We start from the raw sequence: 25,524 nt of genomic DNA, 5'->3' as shown, positions 1-25,524 counted from the left end.
AGTATCTTTTTAAAACCTAAATTATCGAATACCTAATACTTTTCCATGTACTGTATAGGAATAATCATAAATAACCCTACAACAAAAGGCTATTGTCATCATTGTTCTAGCAACGTTGACGAAAGCTGTCTATAGACAGTAGACTGTGTGTAGTCCCAGGGAACGGTAAACTACCAACCCATATATATCCGGGGTCAGTTTAACTGGTGATTGACACGCAAAAACAACCTAACTCAAACCAAATAAACATTGCACATGTGTACTGGAGATGGAAATCATACACAATTATGTAGTCTACAAAGGTTTTCTAACATAATGTAGAACTTTCCACTGCCATTTCTTTGACATTGATCAAGGCAATTACGTCAGTACTATTTCATTTATACATGTTAATATTATAAAGAAAACCATTGTCAATGCATCTTGTACGTACATTCTCTTTAAAATCTCTTTTTTTCAACAGCAATATTATCATTGTTACAGTATATGTCTTTTTAAATTGACAACAGATAGCTTCATACACTTATACTAAGTAATCGTTGTTCATGGAGTCTTATTCCCCCGAGAACCCCATACTCAGTCGAATTCCCTGGATAATCAAACTGTCGGTGATAGAAAAATATCGATTTGGGATGAAGCTACAGCTATAACAGAGTTAGGTCGGATTCCACTAAACACCTTTTACGTGTCATTAGCTGGAGCACGCAGCCGCTCAGCAGCCTCACAACGTACCGCCAGATTGATTTTAATACGACCCGGCTTAGTCGAGCTTTAAACTGTGCTAACTGGGGATAAACACTTACCAAGTCTACCGGAAGTGAGTGAACTACGGTGTTTACAAACATTCAGGCGTACAGTTACTGGATAGACTGGAAAGTTGTTGCCGAACAACAACGTACCTTTGACCAGTCAGATTTCTTTAGGTAAGTTTTGGTTGTGCAACACATGCAAAATATTAATAGATGGTGATATTTTTATCTCAATCACGATATATTCATACACATACATGCGTGTTTATTTATGAGGGGACTACTATGGGCCGATCTTATCGTGACCCAAATATGCATTCGGGCTGAACAGTTCGGTGGCATGCAGCAGTAATAGTGGTGTTTGTTGTAGACGGTCTCATCTTATATATATATATGTGTGTGATGTCAGTATTATTAGAGCGATCCCCCTTCCATCATAGTTTCACTATTGAGAAAAGTCTACCAGACATATACAGTGTATCTAACCATTTAGAACATTATGATACTCTCCTCAAACCCACTAAATGCAACTTTTGTCGAGAAATTCTAAAAACCAAAACATATACATATATACATACACACATATATATATGCATGTAAGCGTGAAATCAAGCAGTCTGAAGAGTATTAAGGACCATTCGTACATGTGTATGTCCTGGTTGTAAAATGCTGGTTTTGGATTGCGATCAGTGCAAGTTCGGAAATAAGTACATCTCATTGGTACGCGATGTGTGGAATGGTCCAATCGAATGTCAAACGTTTACTACTGATAACGGGCCATCGTCATAGACAATATGATAATTAACGGCTGTATTACCAGCTACATTGATATACTAAATTGGATATGATAATGACGTGCTTTTTTACAAGAAATGACAATCGTGGCAATATACAAGTGTAGCAATTTATTCTCATTTTAAAGACTGTAACCGCGGACCATCGTGTAGAAATATGACGTATAATCGTATATCTATTAGAGTTTTGATGAGACAATAAAAGGTAAACATCTAATTGTATTATTGTGGTATGTATAGTCGTAGTAAATGACAAAACTTTATATTGTGTATCAGTCAACATCATCTTGGACTAGCAGTATATTTTTCTGTAAAGTTCTGTGATTGATTATGACCTATTCATGTCATAACAATGCAGATCAATGCTTAAAAATTGATTCTGTTATACCAAGAACCATACAAATGCTGATGTTGCTTTTTATAATTGATTTTAACGAATTGTATTGCCAACAAAAGTCAAAGGAGTCATTCTTCCGGAAAACTCTTCATGAGCCTTCTCCATACTACTCGGGTATGTAACAGTCATGTAATTTATTGTAACAAACAATCAAACAATAGATCTATTGTGTCTCCACTCACTGTCAGAAATATTTGGATGAAATATTTAGTGTTAATGATGTATTCTATTATTCCTGCCGTCATGTGAGCGATTGCTACTTAGCATCATCGGTCGTCCTCAAACTTCAGATAATAGGTGGAATAAGTGGATGTATCTATTCAAATGACACATTAATCAGATCATATTCCTGATTCGAAATGCAGTCTTATTATAACCAAAAATGATTCCAACTGATATAATTTTGTTATCCGTGCTCAGAGACGTCTCTGTCGTGCTGAAAATGATCATTTATTAATTAGTTCGTTAATTTATTTACCAGCAGTTTTACATTATAACCACCAGCTTTAAAACTATGCCGTTTATCTTTTTTAAAGATATTTCTTGTTTAGAGATAGTTTTGTTGTAATAAGGTCCATCTACTATGATGGTGATGAAGAGGCGATAAAAGGGTTAGTTATTATGATTGTATTTTTGTATATACATGTACGTTAAATGCTATACATAATTCAGCTGCTAGGGGCCTCAGACAGGGCATCTCTTGGCTAACTTTGATTAATTATGTAGTTGAAAATATGCCGCAGCACTGTTACTCATTGCAGCTAGGGCCAAAGACAGGGACTCTCAGGGCTTGTCATGCTCATTGTGACTGGTGACCTTTGGTGACCTATTTATTGACCTTTGGTATAATTTCACAGTGTTATAAAAAGTGCAAATGAAAAGTATTAGAAATTGATAAGAATTGATGGACAATTTGACCCGTGACATTTCATGACATATATAATGACCATTGGAAAACTTGACATAGGTCCTCATTAGCTATCGCTATACGGACAGAGCGATACGAAGGGAAGTAACTCTGATAGACCATGATGAATTTTACCGTGTTATAAGAAGTGTACAACACGTTAATAATACTTGATGACCAATTCGACCTGTGAGTTTATGTGACTTTATGTGACTTTAGGGAACTTTATGTGGCTTTAGGGGACTTTAGGGGACTTTATGTAACTTAAGGGGACTTAAGGGGACTTTATGTGACTTTAGGGGTCTTTTATGCTGAGCTTTGAAATTTCTTTGCAGTAAGATATGCAAATGCATAGTTTAGCAAATTGATGTACATTACGTAGCAATATTGTCTGTGGTCTCCAGTGACATATATTGACACTGAAATTAAGCCATGCAGTGTTATAGTTAAAGTTGATTTGACATGTAACCTTTGGGGACCTAAAGTTGTGCGGTTTTTAGAGGATTGAGGTCAAGGAAATATTTTCAGAATAAGGAGAGAAACGGTTAAATGACTAGTATATCTACATTGCTAGGCTATAGAAATATTGAAATAGATCTCAATATCAGTAAAAGTAAATTCAAATCCTGTTTTACGTGTAGAGCCCGATCAGGTGAGCGTTTAGGCCTAAAGGCCTCTTCTTAATAATAATGTAATGAGTTCTTCGTTACAATCTCGACGTCTACATATTATAATTTCAACATCAAAAATATTCTGTTTTAGTTCCAACATCAAAAATATTCTGTTTGATAAGAGAGTTTTACTCTTCAGTTGTTGAAAAATGGACAGACTAAGAAGTGTCGTCACACTGTTGAGGTCATCAATACTGTTTGAGAATCATTAAAATGGTCAGGCCAATAGGTGGAAGTTCGAGTTGTTAGATTTATTTCTAAGCTGACACATAAACACATAATTTAATTATGTTTCGGTTTCCATCGTGTACAAAAATTGTATCACAAACGATTTCACTATTTCTAAAAGGGGGGTTTTAAATTTTAGGAATTTACATAAGGTTAATCAAATTTAGAGCAACATAATTATATTATCTATTTAAGGCATGATGTGCTATGGTGAATGCTTCTGTAGTTTATTGTATAATGAATGCAAATGATGATATACTGCTATACGTTATCACTGTGGATAAGTATTTCAGTACAGGAATTGTAGGTTAACAAACGTCCATGTTTAACAAGCGTCATGAACTGGAGGAATATGGAAACGCCCAAAAAACCTTAGATTTTGTATCGATGATGTCATATCGCATATAACGCAATCAGTACACACTCATAAGATCACTCATTAGCAAAGTATTCGTTAATTATAGGAGGTAATCATAAAAGATGAGAGATCATATGAAAACCTTATCCTGATTAGGGTAACTCTTACCTTGTAGATGAACGCCAGAGACCCAGGAGGTGGGGATGTTGAGACCTCGGTAATTACCAGCGTGCTATAGAACGTGTTTAGGTCACTAACGTTACCGTTAAGATGCCGGTGGTCAAGGTCAAAGATGACCACGGGAAAACAATGACCTTGCGAGAGGTGGACGGGTTTTACCTGCCTGTGATCCGAGTACCCTATGACCAGGAAAAGGAGTTCCGGGACAGGACGGACTGGACCGCTAGATCAGATGATGTACTTATATGTGCTTACCCAAAGTCTGGTAGGTTTATGGAAAAATTGTATGGCATTAGTGTTTATAGTAAACTATCAAAATATTATAAAGGGAGATCATTGTTAACAGTGAGCGATTTGAGCATGTATGTAAAACAATTTAAAATGAAAATAATAGCTGTGTGAACGGAAGACAACATTTGATTTGTTTACACCATAACCATGATAAATGTCCATAGATAACTGTCTGTCTGTATCCTTATACAATTGTCATACAGGATCTATATATGTGTGTCGTATTCGTTCATGCTCAATGTTTACGTCCTGCCACTTTAAATAGATTAGTGCTTTGTTTCATCATCTGTTTAAGAGTAGAAACACCGCGAAATGTCCTCTATTTTACGGAATTGCATAGTACTTTAAAAAGTTATATGTGATGTTTTGCCTCGTTGAGAGTCACTACAAGAGTTATCCTGTGTCCATCCTTGGACCACATCCCTTTGTATTTGCATCAGATCCATGGTGTTACACACACCTGATTTTTGTAATGACTTCGTTTAGAATCGAACTCAGGAATCCTGGGTCACAGGACTAAAGCTCTACTGCACGAATTAAAAGAGAACTACCATACGAGTGGTAGGAAGAAGCTGGTATATACCATGGTTACAGAATGAACTAAAGACACTACAAGGGACAAGTATCGTTGTGTTAGGTCCCCCGTCCTTCCGTCCGACGTCTGTCGTCCGTCCGGCGTCAACCATTTCCTTTAAACGATATATAGGCCTAATGCTGTTGGGCTGGAAAGGTTCCTGGAATGGAGCCCCAAAATGTTTGCGAAAAAAATAACCTTAACCAATATTCAAAGTCGCAAGGGTCAACCGTGTTGCAGATTAAAACGACTTCTGTTTAACTAAAAGGCCGAGCATTATCAAAGAAGTGAATACCAAGTGATGGACCCAGGTCCATGGAGCCTCTTGTTTAAAGAACATGCATGACTCCTACATTCAGGGACAAGTGTTCAATGGGTTATGATGCTAATCACAGTTAAACAACAATTTTACGATCCTGATAAAATCATTTCTCGTTCAACTAACTTGACAACATTTCATGAAGCTATAACACTTGTCAATCTCTTCCATCTTGCCCATTTTAGGAAACACCCACTTAGTTTTTTAAGTTAAGGAGAGTTGGGATTTTCACTAATCAAGTGATTAAGCTAATCAAATTTTGAGCAACTGAGCCCTTGGAAGAAAGATAACTTTCTTTCCACTGTGCATTTACCTGCCTTTTTACCTATCGGACTTGACTTTCAACAGGGACCCACTGGGTGTGGGAGATAACGTGTATGCTATTGAATGGAAACGCCGAAAGGATCAATCTAATGAAAGAAATGGCCATGTTAGAATGTTTATCCCGGTCAGCACTTGATTCCATGACGTCACCAAGAGTGCTGAACACTCACATGTACTACGGACAGATACCCGAGGACTTTAAACGGAAACAGTGTAAAATTGTGTATATACTGAGGAACCCTAGGGACGTGGCTGTCTCCTTCTTTAACCACCATACTCGTCTGCTGGACTATGAGTACAGCGGGGATTGGCAGCAATACCTACCTCGGTTCATTGAGGGCAAAGGTAATTAGTTTACCAATCGTCATTGCTCAAAATCAAATGATAATAGCTGTTCCCTCTTATGGAAATTACACTTATTAACTACAAAACCATATTCACTCATTTATAATTAAAGTTAGAACAGTTTTTACAACATTATGAATTTCCGTTATCATATTAAACTTAATTGATAATTACAACACATCAATTACGTTAATTATAACGAATCTGTTTTAATTTCCTACAATTTTGTAATTCCATTATCTTTAACCAAATCAAATGCCACCTGGCAAACCACTGAAGTGACCAGTGTTTTCGGCGAGGTAGAATGAATATTAATTGTTGACATGTAATATCATATTGTTTGTGATTAACTGGAATTTTCATTGGAAACGATGATTATGGTATAATTCAACGTTAAAATTTTAGATAAATTCCCAAGGCTTCGTCGGGTAAAATGTTTAAATTCCAAAGAACATTGATGGTTAAGTTTTTGTTACGAGTATTTCATTATGAGAAAACAATTTATATCTCGGACATGAATGTGGGCATGTTTATCCAAGGTTGACAACGGCTCCTGGTTTGACATTGTGATAATGTAGCCCTGTTTGTCCCTAGTTGACTACGGTTCCTGGTTTGACATTGTGATAATGTAGCCTTGTTTGTCCCTAGTTGACTACGGTTCCTGGTTTGACATTGTGATAATGTAGCCCTGTTTGTCCCTAGTTGACTACGGTACCCGGTTTGACATTGTGATAATGTAGCCTTCTTTGTCCCTAGTTGACTAAGGTATCCGGTTTGACATTGTGATAATGTAGCCTTGTTTGTCCCTAGTTGACTACGTTACCCGGTTTGACATTGTGATAATGTAGCCCTGTTTGTCCCTAGTTGACTACGTTCCAGTAGACTACGGTACCCGGTTTGGCATTGTGATAATGTAGCCTTGTTTGTCCCTAGTTCAGTAGTTGACTATGGTACCCGGTTTGGCATTGTGATAATGTAGCTCTGTTTGTCCCTAGTTGACTACGGTTCCTGGTTTGACATTGTGATAATGTAGCCTTGTTTGTCCCTAGTTCAGTAGTTGACTATGGTACCCGGTTTGGCATTGTGATAATGTAGCTCTGTTTGTCCCTAGTTGACTACGGTTCCTGGTTTGACACGGTGATAATGTAGCTCTGTTTGTCCCTAGTTGACTACGGTACCCGGTTTGACATTGTGATAATGTAGCCTTGTTTGTCCCTAGTTCAGTAGTTGACCACGGTTCCTGGTTTGACATTGTGATAATGTAGCCCTGTTTGTCCCTAGTTGACTACGGTTCCTGGTTTGACATTGTGATAATGTAGCCCTGTTTGTTCCTAGTTGACTACAGTTCCTAGTTGACATTGTGATAATGTAACTCTGTTTGTCCCTAGTTGACTACGGTTCCTGGTTTGACTATGTAGTGGACTGGGAGGCGTCTATGAACAGAAACCAGCAGAATCCAGCACATGTTGTCACTTATGAGGACCTCCAGAAGGTAATAAATACACAAAATACCATTAAAACCAACATAACCAAATCCTTTGCTTACTTTCAGAAATATGTGCCCCAGATAAAGAAGTTTCTTTTATAAATTGAGCCGTTAATATGACGTATGTCTAACACTGAGCTGGAGTTACCTCCCCGTAAACATCGTCACACAATCGTAAACCTCGCCCCTCTTCAAAGTTTTGACTGCACTACAGAGGGATACTTTTTTTCTGGACGCACATAATGAAATCCTGAAAAAAGGGATTGCTACATCTGCGTTCATAAATCATCAAACAAGATAACATGAACTATAAGCATTCGTTAATCCACTAGTACTAATCATATGACTTCAATACTGTTAAAATATTAAATAATTTCGTGCCTATAATTTATTACCTTCATTCAGTACTTGGGTGGACATCGCGGCCACGAGGCATATCAACAAGCACCAGACACGCTTGACTTCGTACAAGGGAATGGAAAAGAAAATTCCAAAGTTGATATCAACAATAAAAATTACCCATGGTCTTCTTCACACTGCATCTCTCGAGACCTTGTGTTGCTAAGCAGTCAGTATTCGACATACGTCACGGTAATCGCGATAAAGGGAACTATACTTGATTGTCTAATGATATGTTAACATTTCGTAGGTAGGGAAACAGGAATGTTAATATGTAGAAATGAAAGTAATAACATGAAATCGTCACGTTTATTATACAGCTTTAATGTAAGCAGTTCATCGGTGGCCCGATCATCCGTGGGAAAGACCACTTTCATAACGCCTTATCTTAGCTGTTGCGAGAACGAAAAATGTGAAAAAAATAAATAAGCAATGTAATTATTTTGGCGTACAAAAATTTTAGCGGATAACTGAATTTTAACAGGTTAGCGCTATGGTGAATTGGCGCACTTATGATAATTGCTATGAAAAACAATTATAAAAAAACTTCAATAAGCGCTAAAATATTACAACCGCTAAAATATGTACGTCTACAGTATAACCTTACATGGATTCATTCTGACTTATGTCAGGGGATGACTCGGCAACTCATTTTCTATCATAGGACAGTGTGAACGAGGTAAGCAGACTTGCATCATTCTTAAAGACTGAAGGCACGGAGACATTGTACAAAGAGATCGCCAAACAATGCAACTTCCAGAAGATGAAGAAGGAGAAGGACCCTTTGGAGGATACAGCAGAATGGAAAGACGACAAACCGGGCATGTATAGGAAAGGTACGTCCCCGTAATACTGTCGTTATTGTAAGAGGTCAGACGGTCTTTACACGTCAATATTTAAAGTGCTCCCTAAATGATTTCATTATATGTAGAAATTGAGGCTTTCTATGTAACGCTTAACCATTTATGTATAAAATAGCCGTATGATGAGTGTGTGTAACATGCTGTACGTAAGTGTCCGCCCTATAACATATTAGTGCATGTCTATCATTAGTTACCTTCGTAGTGAAGGGCCTATGTGTTAAATACTATATTTGTTTGATAATGAATGATATGATATATTTACAGGTATTGTTGGAGACTGGAAAAACTGGTTTACTGTAGCCCAGAGTGAAGTGTTTAACGCTGTATACAAAGAGAGACTGGCGAGCGTCACACTCCCTGTGCCTTATACCATATAGACCCTCCAGCCTGGTCACAGCACATCAGAGTATACAGTTGGACGAGGATACTACATCGACTGTTTCTATAAGCTTTAACAAAGAACAACGAAGTGAACGAGGATGAGGTGTATAGGCTCTCTAATAAGGACATTGTTTTTTTAATTAAAATTATCTTTGAAAAACCATTGGAGGATTGATTGTAGTTTCTAGTGTTTTCTCAGAAATAATTATATGTATAAATGTTGAAAGGCATCTCACTTTTTCATTATCAAGAATTATTTAAATGTATGTGTACTTTGTAAATATGGTTTTAATGCCTTTTTAATATTATAATAGAATACATTGATTTTATACATGCATTTGTAATAATAACTATTTTAGGGAAAATGTAAAACTGTAAATGGGATGTATATAATCCAATTTCTGCATATAACCGTGACAACATACATTGTATATCCAAGGCGATAAACACGATTAATTTAATTCTGCCGTTTCTATAATTTATCGTATGTACAATTTATATCGTTGTTTTTTCTATAACAATCCTCCAAAGTATCCCTTCACGGGAATGTTTTATCGCAATCACGCTATCAATTTGATATAGGGGCGAGACACTGAAATATTGAAGTATACACTGTTAGGACCCGTATTTCCCTGTATTTGGAAAAGGAAAACAAAAGGAAAACGAAAGGGAAACAAAAAGAAACAAATCGTGATATGGATTGATGAGTAGGGTAGTGTGTACACTATTGATTGTTTGATATCGTATGTGGAATAGCATGTAAACATTGCCTCGGTGTGGCTGATAATACGACAAACAAAGGTACATGTATATAATAAAAAATATACAGGAATAAAAGCAGAAGGATGCAACAAAATCACTATTAAAATGCACCTTAATACAAATTAAGATAGTATATAAACAGCATAATCATAAAATATAAGCTTGAAGATAACGTTAGAGCTGCTTACATGGCATTTCACAAGAGGTTGAACATCACCGTCAGTAGTAGAATGTAGATCAATTTAATAGGTAGGTGATTACGACAGCCCTTACTACCCAACCCACTGGTTATAACATTAAAGTCTAGCGAGTATAGGTGATTACGACAGCCCTAACTACCCAACCCACTGGTTATAACATTAAAGTCTAGCGAGTATAGGTGATTAGGACAGTCCCTATACCTACCAAACCCACTGGTTATAACATTAAAGCCTAGCGAGTATATGTGATTAGGACAGCCCCTACCTACCAAACCCACTGGTTATAACATTAAAGCCTAGCGAGTATAGGTGATTAGGACAGTCCCTATACCTACCAAACCCACTGGTTATAACATTAACATTAAAGTCTAGCGAGTAGGTGATTAGGACAGTCCCTATACCTACCAAACCCACTGGTTATAACATTAAAGCCTAGCGAGTATAGGTGATTAGGACAGTCCCTATACCTACCAAACCCACTGGTTATAACATTAAAGCCTAGCGAGTAGGTGATTAGGACAGTCCCTATACCTACCAAACACACTGGTTATAACATTAAAACCTAGCGAGTATAGGTGATTAGGACAGCCTCTACCTACCAAACACACTGGTTATAACATTAAAGCCTAGCGAGTATAGGTGATTAGGACAGCCCCTACCTACCAAACCCACTGGTTATAACATTAAAGTCTAGCGAGTAGGTGATTAGGACAGCCCCTACCTACCAAACCCACTGGTTATAACATTAAAGCCTAGCGAGTATAGGTGATTAGGATAGCCCCTACCTACCAAACACACTGGTTATAACGTTAAACCCTAGCTAGCGAGTAGGTGATTAGGACAGCCCCTACCTACCCAACCCACTGGTTATAACATTAAAGCCTAGCGAGTATAGGTGATTAGGATAGCCCCTACCTACCAAACTCACTGGTTATAACATTAAAGTCTAGCGAGTAGGTGATTAGGACAGCCCCTACCTACCAAACACACTGGTTATAATATTAAAGCCTAGCGAGTAGGTGATTAGGACAGCCCCTACCTACCAAACACACTGTTATAACATTAAAGTCTAGCGAGTAGGTGATTAGGACAGCCCCTACCTACCAAACACACTGGTTATAACATTAAAGCCTAGCGAGTAGGTGATTAGGACAGCCCCTACCTACCAAACACACTGGTTATAACATTAAAGTCTAGCTAGTATAGGTGATTAGGACGGCCCCTACCTACCAAACACACTGGTTATAACATTAAAGCCTAGCGAGTAGGTGATTAGGACAGCCCCTACCTACCAAACTCACTGGTTATAACATTAAAGTCTAGCGAGTAGGTGATTAGGACAGCCCCTACCTACCAAACACACTGTTATAACATTAAAGTCTAGCCAGTATAGGTGATTAGGACAGCCCCTACCTACCAAACACACTGGTTATAACATTAAAGCCTAGCGAGTATAGGTGATTAGGACAGCCCCTACCTACCAAACACACTGGTAATAACAAAGTCTAGCGAGTAGGTAATTAGGACAGCCCTACCTACCAAACACACTGGTTATAACATTAAAGCCTAGGGTGTATAGGTAATTAGGACAGCCCTACCTACCAAACACACTGGTTATAACATTAAAGCCTAGCGAGTATAGGTAATTAGGACAGCCCCTACCTACCAAACACACTGGTTATAACATTAAAGCCTAGGGTGTATAGGTAATTAGGACAGCCCCTATAAATAAGCATTGTGAATAACCTGTATACTACTAGATCCTTTACTTTGACGCGTTTCCTTGTGTTTTTGTTTGATATTATGGTTACTACAATCGTGATAAAAGTATTCATAAATACGTGATACCATAAGCAATCATGGACGGAACATCAATTGTTTTCGTTCACGTCAACACGAGAAGCGTTTAAGTTAGTGCGAGATCAATTACATCCTGTATTTGTTAATATGTTTAATATACGATTACAACAAATTGTGATGATTTTAGCGTTTCAAAGTATATCTTTACATTTGTGCAGCAGTATCAATATAAACGTATTATTAGAACTTTGAACCGGAATGAGTACAAACACGAACGTTGATGTAAATAAACAATACGAAATCGCATTTTGCTCTAGTTTGAACGAGAAGTGATAGAAACCATATTTGTTTATTCCGATTAAATTACCATATCTTATCACTTTTTGAATAGAATAGAATAAATTTGTTTGATTTGAATGTTTTTAATGACTCAACGTCCGCCATGGTCCTTCTGATTGTCGGAATTTGTGGTATAGTTTCAATAGGCCCAGCATCTGAAATAACGTAGGCATTGTCACCAAGCTGACACGATTCTTATTACTCTAAACAGTGTAGTCGACCAACAATATCGTGAATGCGACCAGGTGCTGATGTACATGTAACGCAATTTATAGCAGCAATATCTTCAACAACAAAAATCAGAACGCTGTGTATTTTTCCATGTCGACCGCTTCAGTCAGTTTTCGAATTCAGTGGACATGTTTCCACAGTATGACGTAATAAACAAACATGTCTTTTATAATAACGACAGTTATTTCAAGTGTGTTTTACAACACATTTAGACAAGAACAGTCCAAACGATGACACTTGTGACTTGATTCATGATTAAATCCATTTCCCTCTAGCTTTTGTTCACGAATTTTATTTCAAAGTCTCCGTTCCAAGAGAAAAGAGTGTTGAAAGTTTCCGTCGAGGAAGTTAGAGAGTTTTTTTTTAGTTTATTTAACTTCTGCCCGTATTTATTTCTTTCGTTGTTTTATAAGAGATGGAAATGTTATTAAAAACATTTAACTGAAACTTCATTGCGACTTTAGTGGGTGCGTGTGTACGTACCAGGATTGGTTGATATGTTGTGAGCCTCGTATTGAAGGAGGTACTCAAGGATATTCTTTTTAAGTCCTACTATTCTCTGACTAAACAGGCTGTGTACCCAAGACTAGTGTCATTTGGTAAGGTTATATCGACGAGTTAGCACTCTAAAGTAAAGAAGACAAGCAGCTTTTGCAAAATGGACAAAATCGGTGAAAGAGCAGTTATCCAATATTTGCATGAAAAAGGTTTAACACCTAACGATATCCATAATGATATGGTAGCAGTACTAGGGGGAAATGCCTCTTCATATGCTACAATCAAAAGGTGGGTGGTGGAATGTAAGCGCGGCCGACAGAGCCTTGAGAATGACCCCGTCCTGGGAGGCCTGTCAATGTTCCAACCCCAGAAAGTGTCAATAAAGTTCATGATATTGTTAGGACTGACAGACGAGTCACAGAAAGATACATAGCCAGAAGAGTTGGCATTTTACAAGAAAGAGTAAATTACATTCTGACCGAGGATTTTGTAATGAGAAAGCTTTCGGCCTGACGGGTATCAAGACTTCTGACAGTTGATCAGAAGCACACCAGGCGCACATTATCGCGTGCTAATCTTAACCTTTTTGGTTAGATCCTGCCAATTTTCTTCAGAGATTTGTCACTATGATTGAAACATGGGTCCATCATTTTACCCCAGAGGCCAAGCAACAATCGAAACAATGGAAGCACCCTGGCTCTCCCCCGCCAAAGAAGGCAAAGACTGTTCCATCAGCTGGAAAGGTTATGGCATCGGGTTTCAGGCACCCACTTTCAGTCCGATGATGACGTCATACATGCAGTGGATGACTTTCTAAACACCTAAGAAAAGGAGGTCTATAAAAGTGGCATTCAGACCCTTAAACACCGGTGGCAAAAGTGTATAGACACTGAAGGGGATTCTGTTGAAAAATAATACAATATGTCCGGCAAAATTCAAATCCTTCAATATATGGCTCACATCATATCAATCAGCTCTAGTATGCAGCATCAAATTTTTTTAGGGGTCTAACAGCTTCGTTCCGGGAGTGATTTGGATCAAACTTTGAACAATAACCAAGAGAGATTCCACACAGTAATTAAGAACCATAATGCGTCAAGGTCTTCAATACTATTTTTAAAAATCATTGTGAGTGCTCTAGTTACTTCATATCTTGCGGGATCGTGATCAAACTTGGGCACTTATGTGTTAATGTTGTTAGGTAAAGATCACGATATATCTTTTCTTTATAATTCCTTAGTTAAAATGCTAATAAAACCATTTCTGGTGTTATTAGTCCCCAATTGGTTAAACCAGTGTGGAATATGTTTCCTTCTCGTCTGTTTATGCGTACAACACCTGTGTTTATCTGCACTCTAGCGGTTACGTATAGATCGTGATCAAACTTACCAGACTGATAACGGACTATTTTAACATCTTGAACGAGTTTGAGTTTTCAGTGTTTTAAAGTCAATGTCATCGTTATATTTTTAGAAGATCCCACTTTTGCTTTATATAATTCTTCTGTCATAACGTAAATATTACTTTTTCTTGTAATATTACGTTGCAGTTATAAGCTAATTGTATGCACATCTTTATAAATCATTACAGTGTAATAGCTTAGGGTCTGACAAGGGACAGGTATTGCTTTAGCAGTGCTCTGCAATGTTATGCTTGTTTTTATAGGCAATATATATAATACACTGTAATAATAAGTATGTAGGGTGGGATAAATATTGTGGATGGTGAATGTATATTGTTGGCAAGTGAAATATCCAGTGATCTTTACTCGTGAAAATGCATTGTCTTTGTGAAAATAATGTTGGATGGGGAAAATATATTGTTGGCAAGGGAAATATCTAGTGAGTGTGGGAAATACATTACTCGTGTGGAAAATATTTAGTTGTCAGGGCAAATACTTTAAAGGGGATATAATGTTGGTAGGGGAATATATTGTGCGGTAGTTGAAATGTAACGTGGGCGGGGAAACAATTTGTGGGTGTTGGAAATACAAATATGGGGGAAATATACCGTAGATGGGGGAATGTATTGTTGGCAGGACAAAATATATAGTAGGCAAGGGAAATGACTGGAGAAAGATAATATCGGTGGGGATATATATTGTGCGTGGTAGAGAAATGTAGTGAGTGGGGGGATATACATTGCAAGCGGGGTAGGAAATCGAGTGGTTTGGAGATGAAATGGACCCTTACAATATTAGAATTGGGGATACATATGTCGTTTTCGTAGTTCGCTTGCACTTTTTCACTTAACTTGGTCTGACACAAATAAACAGATGGCATTTCTATAGATAAAAATATTTTCTTTATCTTTCGTCAGATGTCCTGACACTGACTTCAGTGTGACCTGTGCAAGATAAGCCGATACGTGCATACTGTATACTATTCTATCAAACACACAGATACTGTAGGCCTACCTGTTAGAATCATGCATGGACTTGCGCTTATCCTCTTTCCTCTTCTTCTTAACGGTAAACATTATTTGTTAACTTATCGGTTTGGTATCACCGATATGTATTCATCGATTCACCATCATATATTAATATGCTGAAAATGAAACTAGAAATATCATATCTTAAAGAATTTGCATGATTGGTCAATAGATGTACACGTGATCCTACAAAGGTACATACCCCCACCCTCTCACCTCGCATTGAAATTAGAGGATATATGGGAATCGGGTTTCGGTTTTATCGTTCATTTATTTACGGAAATGTCTTAACTTAAACTTTCCCTAGGAAGGCATTACCCTAAGAGTTCAGTCCGACCATGAAATTGTATTTCATTATGTTTTCATCGAATTTCTATCAAGACGTTTTGAATTAAGCCTTGGACAATTACATATATTTGTACGAACATGATTCCCATTTCGGTTAATCTTAGTGTCGACAGTAGGAGTGTTGTATTTGATTGGTCAATGCTGAATTAAGAATTTTTGAGTCGGTCCTTTATAGTCTTTGTGAATATGATGTTGAACCAAAAACCAACCACATTACTATTATTAAATATTGTTTTCAGACGTGCAATGAAAAACATACGCGGCCAAAAGAATTGATCATATAGTAGTCTCGGGTCATTTCCTTCGACCAATTTCGATTACTTTGGTCGCCTCTTAGGCATCAACACTTCCAACTTTGCTAGTCAATGGTGTTCCATAGAATATCGTATTGAACACACCATAAGCTAGCGAATTTGCATCACTTTAGGCCCATATCACGACTGACAATTCCTAGAAGGACGGCACAATTGTGTGATGGAGTTGAATTCATTTTGGCTCTGCTGAAACTTACTCTCAGTTAGTTTTTGAGACGTGTCAAGTCTTTGATTGTCGTTTGTACAATACCATGAAGGGTAAAATATTTAAATTAGAGTTGAGCACTCTTTTACCTAAACCCTAATGACTGGTTTGAGAAAAGGGATGTCAGGTTCCATACGGTTGGTAGGCAGTATGAACTGGACTTGAAACATTCCCTCCCCTTAATTAAGAGAGGATGTCCTCTGGCACAATATGCTTGTTTCTTCAGTTTGCGGCGCATGCACAGGTGGATGGCATTCCTTTCGCCACGGTGGCCCGTGCTTCAAGATCTTCCACGAAAGAGAAATAAGCTGGAATATTGCTCATGTAAGTATTACAGTTACAACTTTATTGTGACAATACTTTGAATTCACTTTTATATAAAGTAAAATATGAAACATTAGTCCCGTAAAATAATGAATATTATTCAGCAGACAGTTATCATTACGTTCTTTTGATTATTAGATATAAAGAGACATGTGTATGAAGTTTTGAGCGTGGTATCAGGAATATTGTTGTTTTGGTAGAAGACTTGTTGTTTTGAAATTGCTATAAAATAAGTAAGGTTTTTTGAAATGATGAATATGTTGATAATGTATATGTTGGGCGACGGGGGAGCCTGAAGTTGGTTCCGAGTTCCGAGTTCCGACTTCCGTTTAAGTAAACGGAACTAGGAACCGTTTAAGAAAAAACGGAACTACTATTTATTTTTCTTAAAAGGAACTCGGAACTGGTTCCTAGGTCTGTTTTTCGTTTACGGAACTGTTGACTGACGGACTGTTGTTTAAGGTGAGGAATATGTGGATAATGTATATGTTGGATGACGGACAGATATCTGAGGTGAGGAACACGAGGATAATGTATATGTTGGATGACGGACAGATATTTGAAGTGTTGAATATGTGGATAATGTATATGTTGGATGGGACAGATATTTGAAGTGTTGAATATGTGGATAATGTATATGTTGGATGACGGACAGATATTTGAAGTGTTGAATATGTGGATAATGTATATGTTGGATGACGGACAGATATTTGAAGTGTTGAATATGTGGATAATGTATATGTTGACTAACGGACGGATATTTGAGGTGAGGAACACGAGGAAAATGTATATGTTTGATGACGAACGGACAATAATGAGGAATCTGTGGATAATGTATAGTTGGGTGACGGACGGAAATTTGAAATAAAGAATACGTGGATAAATTATATGTTTGATGACGGACGGACATTTGAAGTGAGGAACATGAGGATAAGATATATGCTGTATGACGGACGAAGGTTTTTTATACCCTTTGTATCCTTATAGTCAAGATGTCAGAATATGGGTACCGTCCTAGCACAAGTACCGGACCATAGTACGCACACCCACCTCATCAATCTAATATGTAAGTCAGCTATTTATATGAAGTTACTTTTAGCAATGAAATATCAAGAATGTTTTTTTTTATCAAACACCACCTCATTGCTTCGATGAGATATATATTTTTTCATGCGCATGCGCATATCGTTTTTCGTATTGATCAGTTCTATTTGCCTCATTAAAAATCACCTAATTTATGTGTATCTGAACATTAAGCGACGGTTACATATGTTCAATCATAAGGGCATTTATATAGGGCAGATATGAGTTGCACAGTCATTTATAAGTTTTGTAAATGAAAGAAGCTTACACTCATATTTGCGACTAAATGCGAGCCGTGTAAACAAAGTTTGGTTTGTTTGGTTTGTTTTTGCTTAACGTCCTATTAGCAGCCATGGTCATTTAAGGACGTGCCAGGTTTTGCAGGTGGAGGGAAACCGGAGTGCCTGGAGAAAAAACACCGGCCTACGGCCAGTACCTGGCAACTGCCCCACGTAGGTTTCGAACTCGCAACCCAGAGGTGGAGGGCTAGTGATAAAGTGTCGGGGCACCTTAACCACTCGGCCACCAAAGTGATTTGTCAGCACGATAGCAAGTGTAACTTCATGCAAAACTTCATTACGAACCGGTCAGGCTGTCGTGTCAAGTCCTTAATGATGTTATAGGTAATAGGGAATATTTTTAATGACTGTCCTTAATGATGTTATAGGTAATAGGGAATATTTTTAATGATTGTCCTTAATGATGTTATAGGTAATAGGGAATATTTTTAATGATTGTTCTTAATGATGTTATAGATAATAGGGGATCTTTTTAATGGTTGTTCTTAATGATGTTATAGGTAATAGTGGATATTTTAATGATAGTGTTGTACTGTATGCCGTACAATGTTGGGATGACATCTAGTATCCTGATAATCGAGGGTAGAGTAAGGAGTACAGTGAGTCCAAACAGGGTAGTCGAGTACCGATCAAAATGATAAAACTAGGTGAAAAAAATGTGATAAAGAGAGGCATGGCTAGTTAACACCGCCAATGATAAGGTATTTTAAATACACATGTTTGTTTAAATGTATCCTTGACGTTTTTCAATACTGATACCTGAACAATATTTGTTTGTGTGATACATACACGTAATAATATGATGACGTCTTGTAACATACTTCGACATGGAACTTAGAATTGTTCTTGTCTGTAACACATTGTACAAGGACAGGGAACCTAGAATTATACATGTTTGTAACACTTGCTTGTAACATTTGTTTGTAACACCTGTTTGTAACACTTGTTTGTAACACTTGTCTGTAATATACTACGATATGGAACCCACAAATGTATTTGTCTGTAACACTTGTTTGTAACACTTGTTTGTAATACTTGTTTGTAACATTTGTTTGTAATACTTGTCTGTAACATTTGTTTATAATACTTTTTTGTAACACTTGTTTGTAACATACTAGGATATGGAACCCACAAATGTATTTGTTTGTAACACTTATTTGTAACACTTGCCTGTAACACTTGTGTGTAACACTTGTTTGTAACACTTGTGTGTAACACTTGCCTGTAACACTTGTTTGTAGAACGTATTTGAATATTTTGGTGTGTTCATGCTTACCTTATGGTTTTTATGATATGCCATGTACTTAACATAATGCATGTTTTCGTCCTAGCCTCTACACACTCGGCTTCAGGCAGCGATGAGTTTTTCATGGTCGGAGCAACTAATTGGGGCGGAAGTTGGAGATGGGAAATCGTAGGTACTTCTCTACCCGGCCGATACAGCGGCTACTGGGTAGGGGACAACCCAGATAACTACTGTAAACAAGGTCACACGTGCCACGAGGGACAACACTGCGTGGCGTATACCAATAAAAATAACAACGATGATTATGCCTGGGATGACATCACGTGCAGTGTGGACAATTACAACTATTACATTTGTGAAAAGAATGCAGAAGGGTATGTTTGATATGATTACGCGTTTTAAATGTATTGTTATCAAGATGTACCAGGTCAAACAGTTAAAATAACTCATATTAACCATAAAATGTGAAAATGTTGTTACAGTTTAAATTCAAATTTAAATTAATTTATTTCTCTTTTCACATGAAATTGCATTGTATTCACAATAAAATTCATACAATTATTGTAGTGTCGTAGTCGATACATACAGTTATTGTAGTGTCGTAGTCGATACATACAGTTATTGTAGTGTCGTAGTCGATAATACAATTATTGTACTGTCGTAGTCGATAATACAGTTATTGTAGTGTCGTAGTCGATAATACAGTTATTGTAGTGTCGTAGTCGATATATACAGTTATTGTAGTGTCGTAGTCGATACATACAGTTATTGTAGTGTCGTAGTCGATATATACAGTTATTGTAGTGTCGTAGTCGATACTACAGTTATTGTAGTGTCGTAGTCGATAATACAGCTATTGTAGTGTCGTAGTCGATATATACAGTTATTGTAGTGTCGTAGTCGATAATACAATTATTGTAGTGTCATAGTCGATAATACAGTTATTGTAGTGTCGTAGTCGATACATACAGTTATTGTAGTGTCGTAGTCGATAAAACAGTTATTGTAGTGTCGTAGTCGATATATACAGTTATTGTAGTGTCGTTGTCGATAATACAGTTATTGTAGTGTCGTAGTCGATAATACAGTTATTGTAGTGTCGTAGTCGATAATACAGTTATTGTAGTGTCGTAGTCGATAATACAATTATTGTAGTGTCGTAGTCGATACATACAATTATTGTAGTGTCGTAGTCGATAATACAGTTATTGTAGTGTCGTAGTCGATACATACAATTATTGTAGTGTCGTAGTCGATAATACAGTTATTGTAGTGTCGTAGTCGATACATATAGTTATTGTAGTGTCGTAGTCGATAATACAATTATTGTAGTGTCGTACTCGATACATACAATTATTGTATTGTCGAAGTCGATTCACCTCACTTTATCAAAATATTATATTCACATTTGTATCAAGGAGAACAAATAATGTTGTTAAATATTCTGATAAAAGTACTATTTTTATTGGTGTGTTAATATAAGTTGTCATCAGTTCATTAAACTTGATTATATATGGTCTTAGCCAATAACATTTGTCTGTATATGGGATTCTATGGGCAGACAATGTTGTACATTCAAGTAAATAATGGAATTCATCACCAATTTGTTGACTATTATAATGTATATTTTTTTCATTACACTTGATCTGGTACATCTGCCAGTTTCGACAATGAATTGATTATTAGTTAATTTACAAAACGTAACTCTATCTTTATATGTTTAAGTATATAAATAAATGTCAAACTTGCAGTAATCTTTAAAAATTCTATAACATATAGCATTTGATGACTTATGTACATCCCTCTCCCATTTCTTTAAGTACTGGTCATACAGTCTAAGCTTAATAGCATGTTTAAGCCACAGATGATTCCATTCAGAGGAATACTGGCCATCACATGAGTAGCTCATCCCACAGTCATATATAAATACGTTTAACACAACTAATTTAATATAAATTAATATAACTTATTTATGAAACAGGTCAATCATCAAAAATGACGACAGTACAGTAACAAAGAAGTTTATACAGTATAATATTAATTTTACTTAATTAAGAATGAATCATCTTTGCCTAATATGTTATAACTCTTGTTTTTACTGAAAATCAAGCAGAGTTGTACCAAAATCTCCATACACCATATAATTAGGAATACTATTTTTTTAATCCATGTACTAATTTGAGATTTGATGCCTTGATAATATTATAAATTATCATTTGCCCATTAGTTCCACTCATTTAAATTTGGTTCCAAAGAACTTTTCGCCAAATTCTATCGAAGACTTTAAAGTCAACGAATATACAATATAATTTGTTTTTCATCATTTGTGTCAAATTCATCAAAGAGTAAAGAACAAATAATAACATCAATCGTCGACTAGTTTGTACGATACCCTCACTGGTTTTCACATATTAGGCCGACATCCTCAGAATATGTCTGTAGCCTTTGGTTTAGTATACTAGTGAACAACTTTCAAATACAACTGACGATTGTAATCGGTGTATAATTTTTGTGTTCCGTCGGCGAGCTTTTAATTTGAAAAATTGGAACAATACTGTATGTACATGTAAGCCATTTTGTTGGAAATTTGCCACCATTAAAAATGATATTAAATATTTTATATACAAGGCGGTGATTTTCATAGCAGAATCTTTGTAATCTTCATTTCTAATATTGTCATCAGAGCAGGGTTTTTTTTTTTGGTTTTTTTTTGTAACCTAACAGCTTTTTTGACCTCATCCTTTGTTATATCAAAATTGCATCAAACAATTATCAACAGTGTTACTTAAATCTACAGGCACATTGGTATTACCATCATCAACACTGGCATAAAGGGCTTTATACAAATTGAAGAAAGCATCTAGAGATTTTGGTTTTCTTTCCCATCAGCTTTCTTTCAGTAGCTTCCAATAATCTCTTGAATTTTTACTTTTCATAACTTTCGATTTTTTACAATTATCATATCGATAAGTTTTAATAGTTTTAATCGAAGTATATTTATAAGCTATTTCAAATTATTTCCATGTATTATGAAAATACTCGTTTCGGTGCCGTCTATAATGGCCTTTCATCGTCGGTATTTTTCTGGCCATTTTACAATTAAAGTCTTGGAAGCAACTGATTTATGTTTATTCACATTGTGGTTGAGGACGATAACGCAGTGTAATTTGATGGGTTAGCCTGAACAACATATAATTAACAAATCACTCTAGACATAACACCTAACCAAACTGGCTTCAGGCATCCCTTCCTCAGTTATGTTGCCTGTTTAATTGATAAACAAGTATTGACGTATGACCTTCGTATTGGGTTACGACTAGAAATTTGTAAAATGAATGATCACCTAAATTTGGGTAAAAGATTTTTAGGGGTAGAACTTGAACATAACGGATTGACTAATTGGATTGACAGTAACAAATCACTCTCAATATGTCATAGAATCTTAGCGCACTCAGCAACAATGTCATGTGAGCTGTGAGGGGAAACTACAAAATGTTATTACAATAAACATAGGCAGATTCAGGCGGGGCACAAAAGATAAAACAAAAAACTAAAAACTAAATCTTGAAAATATGGTCCAGAATGTTATGATAATACACCACTTTGTCGAGAGCTTCTATGGACCTGGGCGGCCCCCAGACCCCTGCCTTGTTTCCTTTGTTACATTCATCCTAAACAGTTTATCATGAGAGAGAAAAAACAGATTAAAAAAAAAAAAAAAAAAAATAGAAAACCAAAAGCACACTGAAAATATAGATAATATATACCATATATCACTTTCTCAGAATACAGGATTTTGCACCATTTCTTGGATAGCTTCTAGCAGCCCTAAGATTCCTCCCCTGAGTGATTTGTCTCACGCCCAACTTAACATAGAATCCTGGATCCGCCCCTGATAAACGTTCTGTAAAATAAACGTTCATGGCTGGGCTGATTGGCGTTGTGATTCTGCTGGTGCTACTACTGGAGGGTAGTTCTTAGGAAGTGTATTGTCATTTCATGAACAAACCTGAAATCAATCACACCCCACCGGAAGTATAGTTAGGAACATAATCTAAAAATAACGAAGGCACATTCTATGTTACCAGACAACTCGAGGAAATACAAGATAACTCGTCTGTTTTCTTTTCTTTTTTCATATTCAGTCACAGTGGGCCAATCGTCGGATGAAAGACTTCTCCGTCCTCACGCAACAAGAAGCCAAACAAACATTCAGTAAAACGCTGTTTTATTTGAATAAAAGTGAATTAAGATCGTTCTGGCTGTCATGCTTCTCTTTGTTCTTTTAGTGCCCGTCTCGGATGTCTGTGTTATTTCAATTCACCTTTCTTATTTATCTCAAATGTCGTCATACCGTTAATGAAGTATTTTACTCTTTTCCATTTGGTTGTTAAAAGAACATTACTGATGGACCAGAGCCCCACATCCCTACAGTAGATTTGGTATAAACAGTTTTGTCTAAAATGAAATATTATATCTTGTATCTGAAATAATTGTTCTTAGGGTGACTTAACCGCCTTATTAAAGGGACTGAAATATGATGTAGTAAGAACAATGACATGGTAATCTTTCGCTACTTTTCACCATTTAAACTTGGGATAAATATAGCTCCTCAGCTCTCTTGTAGTCTTACAACTAAAGTGTTATCGGAAAGTAATATTTATCACAATGCGGTGTTAAATCACTATCATAAGGAATGTCGGGGTACCTCACCAATCCCCCTCCTTTTTTATCATTGTGTTCTGGTTTTACCTATTAGCGACACAAAATGTTTACTTCAAACGAACCAGTGTATTTCATGCAACCAATACAGTCTCCTGGTGAACGATACGGAATCTGCTGCCCCCATGGACACATTGAGATATGCCTTCTGCGCCTTCAACAGCACCCTTCATAGGAGACCTCTGCTGTCTAATCAGAAACACCCGCCGTGTGATTCCTGAGAAATGTAGGCATCTTCTGTCTGGTCAAAAACACCCATCGTTTTATTTTCAAGAAGGGTTATAACAAGGACAACCATAGCACCACCAGATGTATGGTTTGATAACAAAGAGATAGAATAAACAAACCAACTCCATGAGAAAGGCTAAGGCACCACAAACCCCGAGAGTAAGGCCGAATCACGCTAAACCAAACCAAATATGTGAGAAATGAAATATATAATAATACTACTGATACATGTACGGTATAACATTAGGATATATAGCTATATTTACATTCTGTGTTGCATTTGCCTATATGTCGTTAGTAAACCAAATTGTATTGATAAGACTGTTTACTACAATTTACAGTGATTCGGTCAGAGTAGGGATACAGCCCCAGGTGTTGCTGGTCAAAACAATGGTCCCCAGTTACATTCGGCCAGCCGAGATTTCGAATGCTAGCATTTATCTACATAAACCACCACAAAAAAGCAACGCAAGTTGTGAGAGTAAAATTTAATAATAGAAAAAATGAAGTCGACCGACTCGACACAAAATTATTATTAGCTCTATTCCTGATCTATAGGAAGTAATCAAATTGTCACTGTCGTCACACAGGGGCTCGTTGTCGAATTGTCAGAAATGCTAGACACGACAACATTTAAAGTCCAGCATTTTTTAAAAAAAAATCTTGCGAAAAATCGGCAGTATCGACATGGTTTCTGGTTGTGTATGCTTACTGAATTATAGTTATGTGGTTATTCACTGATGTCAAAGGCCTACCTTACTCCAAAATCGAGCCCCTGTGAAGTTGAACATCGTCTGCTAAGTTAGCGACACTGATGTGACCGGTTAGACTGGATTATGTTTCTAATGAAATATCCTTGGAATCGTTTTCATCTACTGTCAAGACGACGTTCATTTAGAATTTAAGAGATGATATTCCTCTGAAAATAACGTAAATCCAGTCGATAGAAACATAAGTGTTTCCGAGGAATCGAGTCTGTCCTGTGCAGTACCCATTCAACGCCGCATCACTTCTAAATGTTAACCGTATATCATGCGCCGAAAAACGGTTTTATTTTTGAACAATCAGAAATTATACAATTGTGAACAATTTGAAGATATCTACAAACGTTTATAAAATATAATATAAAGCCAAATTGTGCAAAAAACATTTCATGTGATTGCTATTGATAACGACATGAGGGACTATATTATTCCTTCTGGAAATTTTGGCTGTTCCGGTATTTGAAC

At 36.7% G+C, this 25,524-nt stretch overlaps 2 protein-coding genes across 5 annotated transcripts; both read left to right on the top strand.

Moving 5' to 3' along the window:
• Positions 1-786: 786 nt before the first annotated feature.
• Positions 787-9,762, top strand: LOC117333039 (sulfotransferase family cytosolic 1B member 1-like). Of its 2 annotated transcripts, none has more exons than XM_033892155.1 (6): positions 787-919; positions 4,277-4,549; positions 5,817-6,137; positions 7,526-7,629; positions 8,687-8,858; positions 9,150-9,762. In XM_033892155.1, the coding sequence occupies exons 2-6, from the start codon at positions 4,375-4,377 to the stop codon at positions 9,260-9,262; spliced, it is 885 nt and encodes a 294-aa protein (XP_033748046.1). In that variant the 5' UTR covers positions 787-919; positions 4,277-4,374; the 3' UTR covers positions 9,263-9,762. The 2 variants fall into 2 exon arrangements, with proteins under 2 accessions (XP_033748046.1, XP_033748045.1); XM_033892154.1 differs by having other exon boundaries at positions 788-923; positions 4,280-4,549.
• Positions 9,763-15,145: 5,383 nt separating this feature from the next.
• LOC117333716 lies at positions 15,146-23,602 on the top strand. 3 transcript variants are annotated; one of them, XR_004533990.1, is made up of 6 exons: positions 15,146-15,566; positions 16,620-16,717; positions 17,705-17,783; positions 18,185-18,423; positions 19,431-19,719; positions 23,491-23,602. XR_004533990.1 is itself a non-coding variant. In XM_033893139.1 (5 exons), exons 1-5 carry the CDS (start codon positions 15,524-15,526, stop codon positions 23,513-23,515), a joined length of 534 nt encoding a protein of 177 aa, XP_033749030.1. In that variant the 5' UTR covers positions 15,153-15,523; the 3' UTR covers positions 23,516-23,602. The 3 variants fall into 3 exon arrangements, 1 of the variants encoding a protein (XP_033749030.1); XM_033893139.1 differs by lacking the exon at positions 18,185-18,423 and having other exon boundaries at positions 15,153-15,566; XR_004533989.1 differs by lacking the exons at positions 15,146-15,566; positions 16,620-16,717; positions 17,705-17,783 and having other exon boundaries at positions 17,830-18,423.
• The last annotated feature ends 1,922 nt before the right edge of the window (positions 23,603-25,524 follow it).

The sequence above is a fragment of the Pecten maximus genome, chromosome 8 (genome assembly GCF_902652985.1).
Source record: "Pecten maximus chromosome 8, xPecMax1.1, whole genome shotgun sequence".
NCBI classification, from domain to species: domain Eukaryota; kingdom Metazoa; phylum Mollusca; class Bivalvia; order Pectinida; family Pectinidae; genus Pecten; species Pecten maximus.
Note: the sequence above shows the minus strand (reverse complement) of the source record. Positions and strands in the feature narration are given on the sequence as shown.